The sequence below is a fragment of the Rhodnius prolixus genome, unplaced genomic scaffold (assembly GCF_049639745.1).
Source record: "Rhodnius prolixus isolate KJV_2025 unplaced genomic scaffold, Rpr scaffold_5, whole genome shotgun sequence".
Classification (NCBI taxonomy): Eukaryota; Metazoa; Arthropoda; class Insecta; order Hemiptera; family Reduviidae; genus Rhodnius; species Rhodnius prolixus.
The window spans coordinates 39,867,300-39,885,694 of NW_027411624.1; the positions used below are offsets into that span (position 1 = coordinate 39,867,300).

The window sequence follows — 18,395 nt, forward strand, 5'->3', positions numbered from 1 at the left end:
TTATATTTATTTATTGTTTACAAAAATAGCATTTTGTGAGGATCTCATTCGACTTTTCTATTGAGATCGTAATTAATATTGCTTAAAGGATGATAACCTAATTACTTATTGTGTAGGAATTGGAAATTGGTAGAACTGCTCTATACTGAAGCTAGTGAAGACAATTAGGTTATGTATTTGTGTTTAGAATTTGATTGTTAATAACTAGTTCATTTTTATTATATAGTGTGATTCATATTCTACTAAATGGTAGAAGAGACATCTTATGCCAGTAGCAAACCAAAAGTAAGTTTAAACTAAGTGAATTTTCCTCTTGGGATAAGTTGCATTAATAACAGTGATTATGCCATCATTAACCGCTTAGAAAAAGGTTTCAACAAAGCTAAAACTGCGAATGGCATTTTTCGAAGAACTATTAACAAAGCCGCAAAATCAGCCCAAATTGACTTAGTGCTTTCACAAAAAGTACGTTTAAATTATTAAAATAATTTAAAAAGTCGTTGATTAAAAATAAATCTAGTATGCCTCCAATTATTTTAATTCATTTAAAAAATCAAGTTATAAATTATTTGTTCTATGTTTAGATTTCACCTCGTACCCCCAGAAGGAATTAAAGTGGCGATAGAAAACCCAGTTTTCACTAAGAAGATTAACAATTTTAAGATCTGTGTACGTTACGAGTAAAAAATGGAAGTGGACACAAATATGCAGCATAATAATGAAGCACCAGACATTACTTCATCTGTTGCTACAACTGAATTGTCCTCTGAATTTTATGGTGCAGCAGTAAATAATGAAAAAGTAGATTACGGGGATGGACCACCTGGTGTTAGTACAATGCCTCCACCTCCAGGAATGGGCACGTTGACACTTCCTCCTGGAATTCCTTCACTGATGAGTCAACAGCTGCAGCCTGCTGGCCCAGCTGCTAATGCTACACTGCCTGCTGCCTCAGCGCCTGTCAGTCAGTTGAATCCATCCTTAACACCTCCTGGAATGAACCCACCCCAACCCCCATCAGGAATGCCTTTGGGAACTCCCCCCGTTCCACCAGGAATGAAACCTCCACCACCCCCTGGTACGACTGTTTCTCCTCAGCAAATTAATCCTCCTGGAATGAACATATCACCTGGTCCACCAGGAATAGCTTCAGCTCCTCCGCCACCTGGAATGACCCCTCCCGGAATGGCTGCTCCCCCTCCACCTCCTCCCGGGCCACCAGGAATGGCTCCTCCACCTCCTCCAGGTATGGCGGCACCTCCGCCAGGCCCTCCTGGTATGGCCCCACCCCCTCCTCCAGGTATGACTCCTCCTGGAATGCCACCTAACTATCAGCCTACTTTACAACATCCATCAATGGCCCCACACCATATGCAGTATCAAGCTTCCGCTCCTCAACCACCGACATCCCAACCCCTACCGATGATGCACATGCCTCCTACATCTCAACCTCCACCACTAATGCCGTCACCAAATTCTCAGCCAATGCCTATGGCTCATCAAATGGCATCTTTAATGCCACCTCCCAATTCTCAACCTCCACCTAACTTTGATCAAATGCAGGAGAGACCTCCTGGTGAGGAAGAACAAACTCCTCAACAATCCCAAACCATTCCATCACTTATGGATATGCACGTACAGCCACCTCCAGGACTTAAGATTGGAAAGGAACAGGAAAGAGAACGTGATCGTGATCGAGAGCACGACCAAAAACTCCCCCAGGCACTTGAGAAAGCATTAGCATTTAAAACTCAGCGCGCCAATGAGTTGGGAGTACCTGTAGAAGCTGAAGAGACTCGGGAACCAGATCCTCCAGCTGACCCACCAACTCCTGTTATTCTCCAATCAGCTTTTGATGACATAGAAGACTATGAAGATGAAGATGATAAAGTTGGCAAGAAGATAACTAAACGAGATGAGAAAAAGAAGTTGAAGAACAAAAGAAAGAAGAAACGCAATAAGAGTTCTAAAATTAAACTACAAGAAGAAAATGTAAAAAACAAAGAAGAAAAAGATGATGAAACTAAAACAAAAGAGGAGACAGAAGTAGAAGTGGAATATATTCAAGAAAAACTTAATCTTTTTGAGTTGGAACCTCATTACCGAGGATTTGGTAGGATATTTGATATGTTTAAAATAGTTGAACCAGCTGTGGTACCTGACATCAGCAAGGAGATTGCTGCTTCTGCTGCTTTGGGTGCCAAAAGAACTGATCTCATAAAGGTCCCAAAATTACCCGAAGAAGATGATCTAGAGGAAGGTATTGGTGAAAAAGGTGATGAAAAACCGAAGTTATCGAAACGAAAATTGAAGAAACTTACAAGATTAAGTATAGCTGAACTAAAACAATTGGTTAGTCGACCGGACGTGGTAGAAATGCACGACGTAACTGCAAGAGATCCAAAATTATTGGTGCAATTAAAAGCACATCGGAATACTGTACCTGTTCCAAGACATTGGTGTTTCAAAAGAAAATACCTGCAAGGTAAAAGAGGTATAGAGAAACCGCCATTTGATTTGCCAGACTTCATTAAAAAAACAGGAATAATGGAGATGAGATCCTCTCTGCAAGACAAAGAAGAACAAAGAACATTAAAAGCAAAAATGAGAGAAAGGGCTAGGCCCAAAATGGGTAAGATAGATATAGATTACCAAAAATTACACGATGCTTTCTTCAAATGGCAAACTAAGCCTAGACTAACTATACATGGAGATCTGTATTACGAAGGAAAGGAATACGAGACAAGGCTGAAAGAGAAAAAGCCTGGCGATTTGTCTGCAGAATTGAGAACAGCTCTGGGCATGCCGGTTGGACCAAGCGCTCATAAAGTACCACCTCCATGGCTAATCGCAATGCAGAGATATGGACCACCTCCTTCGTATCCTAATCTAAAGATACCAGGGTTAAATTGTCCGATTCCAGACGGTTGTTCATTTGGCTACCATGCAGGAGGCTGGGGAAAGCCCCCTGTTGACGAAACTGGAAAACCTCTGTATGGTGATGTTTTCGCTACTAATATTAATGCAAACGATCTTAAACTAGAAGATGATGAAGTTGAGAAAAATGTATGGGGTGAATTAGAATCAGACAGTGAGGAAGAGAGCGAAGAAGAGGAAGAAGAAGATGAAATACAAAAGGATGAGACAGGACTTGTAACGCCATCTGAGGGTCTGATAACACCATCAGGGATAGCTTCCATACCCACAGGAATGGAAACGCCAGATATAATTGAATTGAGGAAGAAAAAAATTGAAGCAGAAATGGAAGGGGGTGATACGCCTGCACTTTACCAAGTGTTGGCTGAAAAGAGAGTTGACAGGGTGGGAACTGCCATGATGGCCTCCACACATGTCTACGATATGACCTCTGCTCAGGGGATCGCAGCAGCGGCTGCCGCAGCCGTGGGCACTGGTACAGCTCCTGCTCCTAGGAGAGATACAGTAGAATTGGCTCTAGATCCGTCAGAACTGGATCTAGATACAGATGCTATGGCCGCTAGATATGAACAACAAATGAGAGAGCAGCAGTCGCACTTACAAAAAGAAGATCTTTCTGACATGCTGGCTGAACATGTTCAACGACAAAAAAATAAAAGAAAGAAACAACAGCAGCAAGAGGGAAAACCAACTAAGAAATATAAAGAATTTAAATTTTAATCTGTTTTTAATGACTTTTAAGTGACATTTTTAAATGCAGAACTATTGAATTGATTATATATGATTTAAATGTGCATTTATTGTTTTACAACGGTAAAAAAAGCTGACCCTATGAGGCTACCCGTGATATATATTTTGCAAAGATTAATGATTAAATAATAATTTTAAAATATTTGTGTATATTTGTAGTAGTTGAAGATTCCTTATTAAATATTAATTTTCCAAAATCTTTAAAGCCTAATGTTTTAGTTAATAAATAATAGAATAACTACCTATCGAGTTCTTTTTTTCATGTTTCATCCTCATCAGAAAGAAGTGAACAGCATAGCATGCTCCTCTAATTTTTGAAGTCTTTCATATTGATTATAGTAATAAAAAAATGAACTTAAAAGTTTCTCAAATTCCAAGTTTTTAAAAAATAGTCAATAGTACTGATATGTAAGTTTTAATTCTTGTTTTCAAAAGTATATTTAACTATTTTGTGAAAACAACTATGAATTTATTTAGAGTCGAGCGGCACGGCCGAAACCTGTGTACCTGTGGACAGTACAGGATGTTCAGAAATGGTTGAAGCGACATTGCAGTGATTATTATCCATTGTATGCAGACAAATTTTCGCAGGTAATATTTTAAACTTACGATTTTTTTTTTACTTTCGTAAATGTACAATAGTTATGGCGTTTAAAAAAGAAATTGCATTTTAATTTATCATAATGGCTCTTTTTCAGAAAATTGCAAAAAAAAAAAACTGACTTAATTATTTCTATTTTGCCAATTTCATTAGATTGACTGATAACTGTTAAGAAAAAAAGGCTACTTTAAATTCTCCTGTTGCCCAACTAAGTACAAACTAGCTACTAAATTGGTTTCTACTTTTTCTCCGACAACTAAATGTTTCGAATAGTTGTCATAAAAAAATCAGTACACAGACAGATTCATTAAATCACGTCGTAATCAAATCTTGTTATTTGCTTGTAAAGTTTGCTCTGTCTAAAACCTGTTCACTTTTTCTTTTGATTAACTCACCGAGATTAAAGATTTCTGGAGGAAACTAGTGTAGCTTCTGCAAGACAATTATTTAAAGATGACCCAGAGGAAGGATGCAAACTGCATAGTTGTGGAATTGGATAGCTGCAGGAAGGACCCAGTATGATTTATACACTTAACTGTAATTGGCTAAATAGAAAGCTAGTGTGTTAAGATTTCATATAGTAAGCCAAGAAATGAATTGGTTTCTGAAAGACTTAAGGAATATACTGACCCGGTTTACAGAATAGAAAAGCATGTTGTATCCGAAAGAATAAACGTCATATAGAATGGAAAAAAGGTTTGCAAACATTCCCAATTTCTCTGACTAGAATTATCAAAGCTCTAACTCATTACTTTCTTTAAAAACTTAAGTTCACACACATACTTTTATCTAAAAACAATTTTTTCGCACTCAGGGGAGCTCAAAATAGATATTTCATGAGAAAACTCGAATTTCACAGCATCGCCATATTTTGAATTACCAATAAATAATAGGAAAAAAACATTATTAAATTGTTTTCTTAATATAAGTAATTTGATACAACAGATATTGGATCGGTGGTATTAATGGTATTCTCCGTTGAATGCATGCTTGCTTCTTTAAATAAGCTTTAAAATGAAGTTAATTCTCATTAAGTATATGATGAACTGATCTCTCAGACGGAAGAGAATCTAAATTGGTCTTAGTCAAGTAAACAAGCATGCCCCGACGAATAAATTAAAGTGAACATTTCGTTATGCGATATACGTTTTGACAATTGTAAATCTTACTACCCAGTAAGTGATATATCCATGCGAATTCGAGGTCCTCTTCGTAAATATATTCGATCTAACCGAACAAAAGGGAACATCTACTCGTATGTTAAATATTTGCCCTTTACTTAGGTTGTAAGGTAAGTAAAACGTTGTGTGAATCTTGCTTTTCAAAAAAAAAACAAGAAGTGAAAAACGCTCCTTTTTCCTTGATGGTTATCTCAATCCCTGATGAGAGCAGTAAATTTAGATGAACATAAAATAATTTATTCTTGTAATTCGGATGTAAATGGAAAAGAGTAACTGCTATAAACTTTAGTTACTTTTGCAATCAGTAAAAAAAGCTTGCTTAATTTTCCCTTAATTAATTTTAGTATTCTTCTTTTGCAAATAAATGATTTAAAGATGCAAATACGATGTATCACGTATGCTGTACGGTTATAACGTTAAGTGAGGATTTCTACGCCTTTTTCGGAATCAAAGCTACTGTCACCAATCTTAAATAACTACAACCCTAGAGCACAACATCAATAAAGAGAATAAATTACAGATTTCTGGGTATAATTTCCAGTAACCTGCTAAGCTCACTATTTGCAATTAATTTTTTAAAAAAATTAGTAAGTATTTTTGAAAAAAAGAATTGGATAAAAACATAATGAATTTTTTGTTTAAATAAAGTTATTTTAAAACTTATTTAAACAAAAGTTCTGTAATAAATATGAAAAACAAAAAAAAAAAATATGGTTTTACAGCATGAAATAACTGGACGCACACTAGTAAGAGTGAATGAAGGCACACTTCTGAGAATTGGCGTGGACAATCCTGATCATAGACAAGAATTCTGGCGTGAGATCACAAAACTAAGATTGAAGAGTGACATCTTAGAGATTCGTGATCTGGAACGTAAAGAATCAGGATTGGTATAGAAATTTACCTATCATTATCTTGTAAATAAAAACCAAAAATTGAGATTTTATATATTTTAATCTGCCTTTTTTTCCCCCTCAATCAGAATGTAATAAATAGCTTTATCATTTTTACTTTACTGTAGAAAATAAATATATTTAAGATAACAAATTTAGTAAATAAAGAAGTTAGTACATTGTATTAATCATAATCATCGCTTCCATTTAAAACATTACATTTTATAATCTCCCAATGTGTCTTTCCCAGTGTTTCGTCTCTTCCAGAGCTTGCTTTGCAGCAGTTCCAATTTGCCCTTCCTTAGTTAATGGATTTTCAAAACTAAGTATTAAATTGGCTTCAGTTAATAAATGTTTAACTTGTCTCAATTGTTGTTTCAAAACTTTTTCATTTTTATTTTGATATTTTTGTGAAGCAATTATCATTAATGGTGCATGAAATTCATACATTGTGATTCCTAGAAATAAAAAAATTTTAATAACTTTTAATTTTATAATAATATTGATAAAATAAATATTACATTATGTAATCATTTACATTAAATAATTTTTACCTCTTATTCTGGATAGACCAGGCTCAATGATATCAAAAATATCAAGTAAATATTTACATAGTTCAGCCTTTCTATTCAACATATCTTGTGAAAGATCTTGTATTAAATAATTATTAAATTTTCCATATAATTGGCTTAATAAACACTTAATTGAGAATAGAATGTAATGGTTTGGATGTAGTGTGGAAGAATATTTTAGTATAAAAGCTTCCATTTCATCTATTCCCTTATTTTTAATGGATTCAGCTTCAGTGAAAATCCTTAAATAAGAAAAACATTTTGTAATTTATAGATTTGAACATTTTTAAATAAAACATGGTTTACAAAGTACAAAAAAAGAGGGAAATATTAAGGGAGCTTATAGAGATATATACCTTTCGACAAGTGAGAAAATGTATTCAGCTTTTTTCTCTGACTCACAAGAACATCGCCAAACAGATTTCATATCCAATGGATCTACAGGAAGTAAGTAACCAGCATTACAGGAATAACATTTAACACCGCTTAGAAATGTTCCTAATTCTGTGATATCACTACATCGTTTACATGAACAATTAAAATATTTAGTCTCCTTTAAGTAAGCTCTTCTAGCCATGGTGCCCTAAAAATGTAAGTAAATTATTTCAATTCATTCAATAAGACGCCTTATATGTATGTGTCTTTACTCCTTTCTGCAAAGAAAGATCTTTGGAGAATGATCAAGGCTTGAGGTAAGACTAATATTTGGGCAACATGAAAAACATAGCTGAAGAAAGATTTTTTTCCATCGAGCATGCTTTTTTCTTGTATCCTTTCATTTTTTGAAGACGGACAAAGTGTATACGACAGAAATGTCATAAATGGGATATGTTAGGCATCTTGAGACCAGAGGAGATCATGTCGGTAAAACGTCTGGTGGTCCAAAACTTTGGACCTCTAAAGAAGTAGGCTTTATCCATTATCCAATAGACCTTTAAAGGGGTCTAGCACAATGAGAAAAACGAAGGATAGCGTAATTAGACACAAGTTAAACAGAAATATTTGTAGACTACATTTTTTGGCTTACTAAAGTGCTGGCAGCACAGCACGTATCGTAAGACAAAACTATAACATTTAATATCAGCTACTTTGTTTCTGAAAACGAAAAAAAAAACTATTATGTACCTGCAATGTATTAGCATAAGATAAAGTAACAGCATCTCCTTTAGAGATTAAAGTGGTTGCATGAATGATCATCCAAAACTTGCTATCAAATACATGAGCCGTATTCGGCACGCAGTCGTGCGCTAAAAGAAATGCTTTCCCATATAGACCACTTAAAGCCAAATTTTCTATTGAAAAAGAATTCACCTACAACATAAGGATTAAAAAATTATTCAATGTTATAAATGTACTCTGTTACTGCTTATTTTTACAATTAATACATTCAAAAAATTTTAATAATAAGATTCAATATTATTATATATGTTTATTAATTATCTTTAATAGTTCTACGTAATGTGATAATTTGTTCTCAATCATTGTTATCTCAAAGTTAAACAATTTATTTGAGTACTTACTGATATACTTATTGTAGTCTACATCAGAAAAGATAGCGTAAAAAATAGTCAAAGCAAACTTAATAAAAATTAGGTGTAAAGGATAAATTTTGTCCTTAACAATATTTATTTGTATTCTTGCCGTGGGTAAAAACGAATAAATGCATCCAAATTAATAAAGCACTATTTACATTTAAAAAGCAGTATTAATCTAGAAATTTAGTAGATACTTCAAGGGCTCTAAGCAGGAAGGAACGTAAAGTGATGGATCAGTTACTATAATTATTTCCTGGGCTTTAAAGAGTAACACCAAAGGAAAAGGATTAGAAATCTAGTATCGGATCAGTTTCAATCAACTCAAATTGCCGAATAAAACAAAAACAGTTCTACCACAGGCTTCTTTTTTTAACAAAGTTCTTAAACTACGAACCTCTCAAAACCCAGGCTTACAAATCATAAGTTCTTATAGCCTTTTTTTCTAGCTTAATATAAAACCACAATATGCTGTCCAGATTTTCAAGTTCCTGAGGGAGGTTTTCAAACTTATATCCTGTACAATATATAACTTATTTAAACCTCCAGGAACTTTCCCTACTTACTAAATAGTTAATAAGATCCTACGCCAACAATGGTAGCCAATTGGAAGTGGAAAAAACACATAATTATAAGATAAAAAAACTTACTTGCAAATAACCACAAATCGAATGCATTTCTTGGTCCGAGAACTCAGTAATTCCACAATCCATTTTCATGCAATCAATCATTTTCTGATTATTATTCCACAGTTCTTTATTTTTTTTCCTGAACTTCGTATGCGATTGCATTTTCTGTATTTCAGCCCATTTGCAAGGATTGGACAACCTTAGAATCATTTTGTTTTTTTTAAAAAAATACAGTTATAAACTGGATTAGTGATTTTAAATAAATTAAAGACCTCTACATAAATTGCAAATAGCAAAGTCAATACACAATTTTCAATTAATATTTTGGTGAAAAATCTGCAGTGCTGGATAAAATCAAAGATAATACTTAGAAGAAGAAAGTTGTTTTGGAAAAGTTCTAGAACAGAATCATAAAATATAAATATGAAATAAATAATCTGTAAAATTGACCAAAAACAAACTGTCTGTCTAGATGGGATTAAAATAATAAGAGTCAAGAGTAATGTTCTTCAAATCTTGGAACATTAGGCATAACAAGAATGAAGTTAAAAGGGGACAACTTTTTACAAAAATAGAGTAATTTTTAAGAGAATAAAAAACAGTTGAAATAGCGCTGGTGAAGATATTACAATTACAGAAAACACTGTCTATCAGTGAGCTTTAAGAAGCTCGTAGGAGAAGAAATCTTAAGGGTCAGCAGGTAGATTTAACCCGGGAAATCTAATATACTTATTGTTAATCGCTTATCTAAAAACTTCTCTTAAAAAGAATAGAATAGCACTCTTAGAATAGGAAAATTTGTACAACAATTTGTACATCCACTGGATTAGATTCAGAGAGAAATGTATTTCTTTCCCTGCAAAAAATCGTAAAGTCCTAAATTTAGTACAGTTTATTAGAAAAAATTGTTTTAACTATTCTTTAAACTTTTCAACTAAATTGTAAATGTTAAACGTAAAACTTGTGAATTTTGTTGGTATAGGGGACACAACGGTTTTCTTATTTGAATCATTACATAAAAATAATAATGCAATGCATTCTAATTACATCAAGCAATGCAATAATTTACTTCAATAATGCTACTCTCAGAGGCAGTATGATGTTGTACAGATGATAGTCCTTACTAGTTTCAGGTTTTCTTGTCGATTTTCTCAAAGCATTACACTCTGCATCGGAATGTCCATCTTCTAGATATTGTGCTTTGCAACCAGAACCGCAAATTGGCCATCCGCATTGATTACACCTGAAATTTATAAAAATATTTAAGCAGTGCTTGGAAAAAATATTGGCCTAACATGTTATAGTATTGTTTACTTTCTAAAGTGTCCGCAAAAAGAGCTTTGGCTGATACTTTTTTATTTAACTCATAAACAGTCAACAGAATTTGATAACAACTACTTAAAACGATTTTAATTGTTTTTTTTTAAAGTAAGTGCAGTCTGATATTGGTACATCTTTGTAGCAATGATGATATTAATTACCTTTCGCAACTGACTAGATCATTAATTGGTGCATAGCAGGACAAACATATCGGAGTGTTGTTGATACAGGTCGGCCCTAAAACTAACGGAGGAACTCTTAAGATTATTGTCCCTGGTTTTATATCTTCTTTGGCCACAAGATATCTGCAACAAGAAATGATTGATTAATTGAAACAAATTTTAACATTTGATAATACATATTTTATAAACCAAAAACAAAATGTAGATAATATTTATAAAATATACCTTCCCATTATGTTCGAAGTTTTCATTTCCAATAAATTATCAGGTTCATTTTCTTTCTTCTCTCCGGTTTTCGTAACAGTCTCCTAAGGAACGCAAAGAAAATACAAAATGTGAGAAACTGTTAACTGGTACTTAATAAAGGAAGAAAGATTTCTTCCGATTAAAAGATAAAAATTTACAAAAGACTTTGTTGGAATAATTCCATAGAAAACTATTGCAAATAACGGATAAACTTTTTCGTCTGTCTTATCCTCAGGTTTTCAACCACATTCATCGACTTGTTGATATCTAATCACGCTAGGTTTTGTTACAATGCCACAAAAGGGCTCAAGATCTATTTCCGTATTGCTAATATATTTAGAATGCCCGTAGACTTTGAAAAACCTTTTAGCAACCGAGACTCGAGAAGCCTGGAAGACGACTATAAGCTTAAACAACAAATGCGTCTATTGGAGTCTGGCATGGAAAAGTTAGCATGTTTTTCATTTAACTCAGGGCCTAATTAAACTAGTTTCCAAAAACAACCTTCGGCCCTGGACAGCCCTGCAGAGAGTTTCCAAGATCAATATGAGCTCTGGGCGTAGTTACTCTCTGACGGAGATTCCTCCTACACTATATTCCATCTGTTCAATCCACCACAACTAACTTTATTCTAACTTCCAATTACTAGAGCTAAAAAAAAGAAGAACTTTGTAGTTTCTTCACGCTGCCCTTCATTATTAAATACTTTTATTAAACTTATGATGAACTTATTATTAATAGAATTACTTTGATCTAAAAATTAACTGACGTCTATTTCAAAACAAACTAACCAATTAATGAAAATACCTTTTCTACATACCTTTTATACATCTAAAAATTAAACAGGTGTTTTACTAATTTAAATGTTGCATAATATTAAAAAGGCAATCTGTTAAATTTTATTTTTAAATGTGCATTATACATTGCACAGAATGAATGAAATCGGATATATTAGAAAACTAACTTGTCTTCTTCGTTCGTTAAGTTAAAAGATTTAAGCATACTCAGTGGAAACTAAAAATAGACTTTAAATGTTAAGCAACACGCATTCCCTGGCACATTTAAATGAACAAGCAATCAAGAGTTTTTTTATCATAGACTTTTTATAAGAGGAATTTTTTTGCACTATTTTTAGTTACACTTTACGAAAATGAAAACAAACTGATGTGTACACTAACACGACCTTCTCATATTGTAACCATTCCCAAAATTCTAGCTGATGTTTACAATTTTTTTGTAAAAAAGGCGTTTAACAAATAGCTTCACTATTATAAAGGAAAAGTAACATGCCAACTAATAATCCATAAATGCCTTTACCTCATAAATGTATTACGTAAGTGTTGGGCCTATATGTTATCAGTACCAATCGTAAAAGGACAATCAATAGGTTCATTTTTCGAGAAAATTGCCCAATACTGTTCATCTTTTAATGTTTAAAACGAATAGCAATAAATGTAATATTTAATTATAATATAAATGTAAATAAATGGAGTAAACTTTAAATGTTTTTTTTTAAACTAAAAAAAACGTAAAAAAAAATTAAATTATATAAGTTACAGTATCTATTTTTAAAAAACTACCATTTAAGGGGTAAGACCATAATCTGAAAGATGGGGTTGCCTACTGTAATCTAATATAGATTATGTTAAACGAAAATATTTGAAACTAGAGTCAAGTTTACAGAGATGGCACAAATTTTAAGTTTCAAATCTACGTATACATAAAATATAATATTTTCGGGGCTAATTGTACCATCTTCGCTCAATACCCTGACATCCATAGATTTGACAACTAGAAACAACTAAATGAAACTATTGTAATTTGGAGCAACTTCTGCCGTGAGTATGCACATCTGTCATGATTGTTAGAAATAATTCATACCCAGTCGAGTTGTAGCAAGAAATTGGCAAAACATATTCAGAAAATAGGCACAGACAAATTTTAGAATAACGTCAGGGACCCACTGAAGGGATAAGGTATGTTAGACTTCCTCTACAAAATAATTCTGTAAAGAGGATGCTGATTAAGTTAAAATCCAATGTGATTTATAAGTCCTACTATGGGTTTCTTTACTGTTATTAACGTTTCTTCAAAAGAAATAGTCGTCTATAAAAATGATAAATATGATAGGGAATAGCCTTAATAAGTAAAATGTCAAATTTGACTCTGGCTTATCAATTATGAATTTTACGCGAAGAAAAAAAGAAAAAAAATTAATTATAAAAAAATTTATCTTACTAAATAAACGCCTAGTGATAGGAAGTAGCTGTGTCCATTGTTTTGACATAGTCTCTTAGTAACTAATTTTTATTTCTTACAACTAAACAGAAAGACGAAGTAAAAATTTGATGGTGTACATTTTTTTTTAAAATTTTGAAGCCTCAAAAAATAAATAAATAATTTATTAAGAAATCTTTGGCATAAAGCCATTGGGGAATATCGACATGATTTGTCGAGCACTAATTGACAGTGCTTCATGATGAATTATTACTGCAACAAAGAACAAAGACAACATTTCAAAAATAATTGATAAAAATACAAATAACCTGACGAATGTTTATTTTACTTTTAACTTCAAAAGGTTTTTGAAATTATTCTGGCAGTGAATATTATTTTAAAAAAACTGCATTCGTATCACATTTTTTGTTTGAATTAGCGTTTATAACTGGTAATACCACACATTTCATTCTTTTAAAAGAACAAGTCGGTTTTTGTAAGGATCCAAAGTATTAGAAACTATTTTTTTTCCCTTACTGGTCCGCGAAAATATCAATAACGGAAGACCGGATGAGACTAATACAATAGAATTTTCAAGATAAGTATTAGCTGGTAAAATCCCACTTTGCAGGAAAATGATCGCAGCATGGCACATACAACAACCATCAGGAATAACAGATTCAATGACTTTTCTACATTATTTCAAGTTTCAACTTACAAATTGTGTTTAAATGTTAAACTTTGTACTAAATGTTGTTTTTAAAAAAGTAGCTCTATTTTAACAAAAAAACGGGTACTTAATAGGAAAGTAGACAAGAAGTTTTAAGTTCTGGGATAAATGCCAACTTCTCCAGAATCCTTGTACAATAAGTTAACTATTTCTACAAATATAAGTTAAAATGATATGCTTACGTGTGCATATTAAGTTCAAAGAACATATTTGGAGTAGCATTCGAGGAAAGTTTCGAAAATTTTATGATTAACACTGTTCTGGAAAGCCCTAATTCAAGTTACGATTATTTCGTTTTACTTCAGAACATTGGTTATCAGCAGATCTTATTGATTTCATTAACAAGTAGAAGCAATACACGAAATTTTACTTACATCAAAATGAATCCCTAAAACGAATTTTTTAATAAAATTTCAACAGCTAACTCAACACTAGTTGTATTAAAATCTGGTCTAGTGGATTGAAAATATTAATTTGATAGGATTTGCTTTGTCCGCCAAAACTTCTTGTTTGTTATTTTTTTTTCCGAATTTACAATTAACTAACCTTGCATTTCTTGTTCTTCCCCATGATAATTCCTGTCAGCAACTGACTGGCGTGTTCTAACTATCCTCAGTGTGCAGAGTGGGGTAATCCCACTATTTTCTCTATTCACGACGAACACCATGTTTATTGCAGATGTGGAGGGTTGCCTGTTGTAAAGTAGTCGGTGGCTATAATAAGCTAATCTACTTTAAAGTACCATGTGGCTTCGTTATTTTAAACATTTAAATTCAAAGTTTTTTTTTTGTATTCCATTTTTCTGTTCTTCTATTATGCTTTTAAATCTAGTTTACTGGGCTAAATTGCAATACGGAAGAACGTTACTCTCTTTACTCTGTTAGGGAAGCTGCATTATGGGATATTACGGATACAGGTTATCGCATCCATGCACGCCGAGTTCTTACTCTTGCAGTTAGGTAATCTCTTTAAGGTTCAATTTTACAGAGAACCTTAAACCTGTGGGGAGCCTTCGTATAAGGCGACAATTGCATAGTTTCAATCAACGAAATACGCATCAGTCTTGTCGGTATTCTTGTTTCTGCATTTTTTTTTTATACATTTTATTTAATCTCAGTCGTTGGTCTTCTTAATATCAATATGGTGCCCTTCCAAATTGTTTTTCAAAGGAGCAATTAATCTACCATCTATTCTTTTTCACCAAATGGGAAGCATTCCATGCTTTAGAGTGTAATGAGAGGAAGTGCAGGATTCTGTGCTTTTCGGAACTAGTGTCGTCATTTTATGGCAGCACTTCTGGTCATAAAACGATGCCACAAGCTTCAGCTCCCCTTCTAATAAAGTTTAAGTTAACATTTATCGAAGATCCAACAACTATAAAAACTTAAAGTTGTTCAAAAACAAAGTCCCTCAAAGTATCACATCAGAGTTTTGAAAATTTAAATTCAAGATTAAAACACAGTATATTTTAAACCTCAGAAAATCTAGAACAAAATTAAATATAAACATTATTTATTATAACAAAACTTATATATTAAAACTATGGTCGACAAAGCTAAATTAATTTTGGCAACGTCTCATATGCTTTGTTTTATGTATGAATATTGTTGATTAATGCCTTCATTAAAATAAATACTAAACTTACAAAATGAATAATAAATAATAAAATCAATGCAACAAATTAGGATTATTTGATTTAATGAAATTTTTAGCGCACTACTATTTAAAGTTATATTAACATAAATGGTGATAATAATAAGCGTAGAAGTTACTATGTTCAACAAAAAGTTAACGTTTGCTTCTGTTCTTATCGTTAAAGGTTTTTAAAACATTGTATTTACCATACCTTAAAGTGGGGATATGTTGGCCCTATCGGGTTAATTTGGCCTATAAAAACCGCAGGAAACTGAAACTTAATATTTAAATCGGACGTTACCAGAGGACTTGATTGCTAGCGATTATCTTATCTAGAGTAGTTCCAATTTATTGACAACAGTTTACAGGATTTCTAGAACTTCTAGAACAAAGATATTATAATTATAAGTAATTATTTTAAGCTCATCGCATAATTCAGTAGAAAAAAAAAAGTACTTAGTACAAAAAAGAACAATACCTACTACACATAGCCCTTATGATCCCAGAAAATGTAAGTAAAATTCAATTTTAAGACTTTATTTTTGTAACGTAAATACTGATACTCGAGAATTCTTCGATTTTTCAAGCATAATATTCGATAATAACAATAGTAACAACCAGATCAACTTTAATGTCATATTTTGTTGCAGAAAGATTTTGAGATCAAGATACAATGTCTCGATGTTGCAGGCAAAATTGGCAGTAAAAATAACTAAGAAACTAGCATTTCTAAATACAAAATTAGAGCACAACAACATAAGGCAAACTAAAACAAGTTCTGTCTTTATACATTTCACTGATACTAAACAAATCACTAACTAATAGTAAACTCATTTCATTGAATATAAAGGGGAAAACTTCTTTTAAAGCAAAAAGTGTGGTGAATGTTCTAAAAAGCGGATATATTCGACACGTACTTGTTAGTTTTGAGTAAAACGTACTGTTAAGTATTTGAACTAATCAGACTTATACGAAAGTAAAATGAGTTTCAAATTAATCAAACATTTTTTAAGTAAAAATAAACAGTACAACATAAAATAAAACCCTGCAAAGACTGTTGTGAATTCACTCAAGATGAAGTAACAGTTTCTAAACAGAGAAAAAGAATTCTGGAGCTTTTACTACGAAATTATAAGTCAATTCTGGGCATACTATATTACAAACATTTACGCCGGTGTTATAATTTAAAGACTACAAATTTACCTAAAGTATAACATCTAAAAAACATCTAACTTTACTAGTATTAGAGAATTTCTTCTAGAATTTGCAATAAAACTTAGTTCTTTTTTTCTTAAGTACAACGTCTAAACTATAGTTCTAAAATTGAAAGTAATTACCTTGTCTTGCGTGAAAACATTGTAGAATAGATATCTCGTTTTTGTGACCTTAGACATAATAGATAACATTTTGTTTACAAGTTACACTCTCAATTCATTTATCTGTATTGACTTTATATTACTATAATCAACATATTTCTTAGATTAATAGATAACTGTAACTATAGTAAGCCTTAGGAAAAATCTTGTCTAAAATTATTTGTTTAAAACCGTGGTAAAGAAAAATTACAATAAAACTTAACATTACACCAGTTTAAAGAATAATTTTAAGACTAAAACGATGAAAATGTGCGGAGTTCTGTAATAAGAATTTGAACTGTAAGGAGGTTCTTATTTGCAGGTTAATAAATACAGCGCTAGTTTAAGAAATCGCCGCTAGATGGCAAAGGCTGTACAGTTTAGTGATCAATTAAAAATTCACCAATAATATACATTGAAATTACCATCAAGTGAATTAAGATTTTACAACCAGCAAATTTTAGTGTACACAAAAGATGATAATAATAAAGTTACATTTTTTAAAAAAAATATGGAAATAAAAAAATGTTAGAAAACATTTAAAAAAAAATTAGTAATTTAAATTAAATGTTTGAAAATGATTATTTCAAATGACTCAACTCAAAAATGATAAAACTAAGTGGAATTCATATAAGTCCGAATTTCTTATAAATATTAACGTATCCTTATGACATACGTCTTCACTTTCACATTTATCAATTACAGACAGTAAAATAAGACCTTGGTCTACACATAGAATAGAGTTAAAAATGTACAGTAGTATACGGTGTCAGAATTAAACCTAACAAAACTTACAGAGGCCCCTTATTTACGAAATATAGGAAGAAGATGAAGCAAAGCTTAGAGAGAGATATATAGTAAAAGAGATTGCTTTAGATTAAAGAGGAATTGACTGGATTGAAAGGAGAGTACTAGGGAAGAAATACTGGTAATTTGAGACCCATCTTTGCGGGAACTGTTCACCAGATAACAGCGTGGCGGCAATTTGCTTAAGAAATAGAAATTAAATTCTTTAAAAACTTAAGAATTGTTCTTTAACTTTAGGTTCTTATCTGTTCCTCAGTTAGGTTCTGTTTAGACTTGTAACATCACACTTTAAATCAATAGAATCATTTTATATCATTGTGATTATGTTATAATATTGATGGCTAATATCTTTTTAGTCAAATTGTAAGTTACAAGAAAATTTAATTAGGTATAAAATAAGTACTAGCGGAAGTCTGTTTGCACGGCTATACCGGATGTTTTTTTTCTATTTACGAAAAAGGAATAAAATTTAATGGTTATTTAAATGTAATTGTCTGTCCTGTCGTTTATAGTTTAAATAAGTCTTGAAAACTGTTGCTTTAAAACAAGTCTGTTTATCACTCTACTCTTACATTTTAGGGCTGTCAAGTAAAAGGTCAACGAACACTGACGTTCTCAGTTTAGATTGCAACAAAAGGATCTTCTTCTATTTCACTCATTAAATAAAACAGGGAATCTACACTAACCTAAATTAAACAGGTTGATTGGCCCTTTTCTTAACTTTAGCCTATATAGAAATTAAAGTTAGACCTTCAGAAATACGAAACAAAGAAGTTTTGAATTTTCATTTTAGCCACTTATCCTGTTT

The 18,395-nt window shown here is 32.1% G+C and overlaps 2 protein-coding genes across 9 annotated transcripts; one reads left to right on the forward strand and one right to left on the reverse strand.

The window, feature by feature from the left end:
• Positions 1 to 125: 125 nt before the first annotated feature.
• On the forward strand, positions 126 to 3,928 carry Sf3b2 (splicing factor 3b subunit 2). Of its 2 annotated transcripts, none has more exons than XM_074135811.1 (2): positions 126 to 285; positions 585 to 3,928. In XM_074135811.1, the coding sequence occupies exon 2, from the start codon at positions 688 to 690 to the stop codon at positions 3,655 to 3,657; it is 2,970 nt and encodes a 989-aa protein (XP_073991912.1). In that variant the 5' UTR covers positions 126 to 285; positions 585 to 687; the 3' UTR covers positions 3,658 to 3,928. The 2 variants fall into 2 exon arrangements, with proteins under 2 accessions (XP_073991912.1, XP_073991913.1); XM_074135812.1 differs by having other exon boundaries at positions 162 to 465.
• Positions 3,929 to 6,404: 2,476 nt separating this feature from the next.
• Positions 6,405 to 17,092, reverse strand: LOC141458177 (SET domain-containing protein SmydA-8-like). 7 transcript variants are annotated; one of them, XM_074135820.1, is made up of 12 exons: positions 16,763 to 17,092; positions 15,637 to 15,807; positions 14,337 to 15,274; positions 10,823 to 10,905; positions 10,577 to 10,720; positions 10,165 to 10,338; positions 9,117 to 9,294; positions 8,455 to 8,472; positions 8,060 to 8,245; positions 7,291 to 7,517; positions 6,917 to 7,176; positions 6,405 to 6,820 (listed from the first exon to the last, which is right to left on the reverse strand). In XM_074135820.1, the coding sequence occupies exons 3-12, from the start codon at positions 14,358 to 14,360 to the stop codon at positions 6,585 to 6,587; spliced, it is 1,530 nt and encodes a 509-aa protein (XP_073991921.1). In that variant the 5' UTR covers positions 14,361 to 15,274; positions 15,637 to 15,807; positions 16,763 to 17,092; the 3' UTR covers positions 6,405 to 6,584. The 7 variants fall into 7 exon arrangements, with proteins under 7 accessions (XP_073991921.1, XP_073991922.1, XP_073991923.1 ...); XM_074135821.1 differs by lacking the exon at positions 15,637 to 15,807; XM_074135822.1 differs by lacking the exon at positions 8,455 to 8,472 and having other exon boundaries at positions 16,763 to 17,091.
• Positions 17,093 to 18,395: the final 1,303 nt, after the last annotated feature.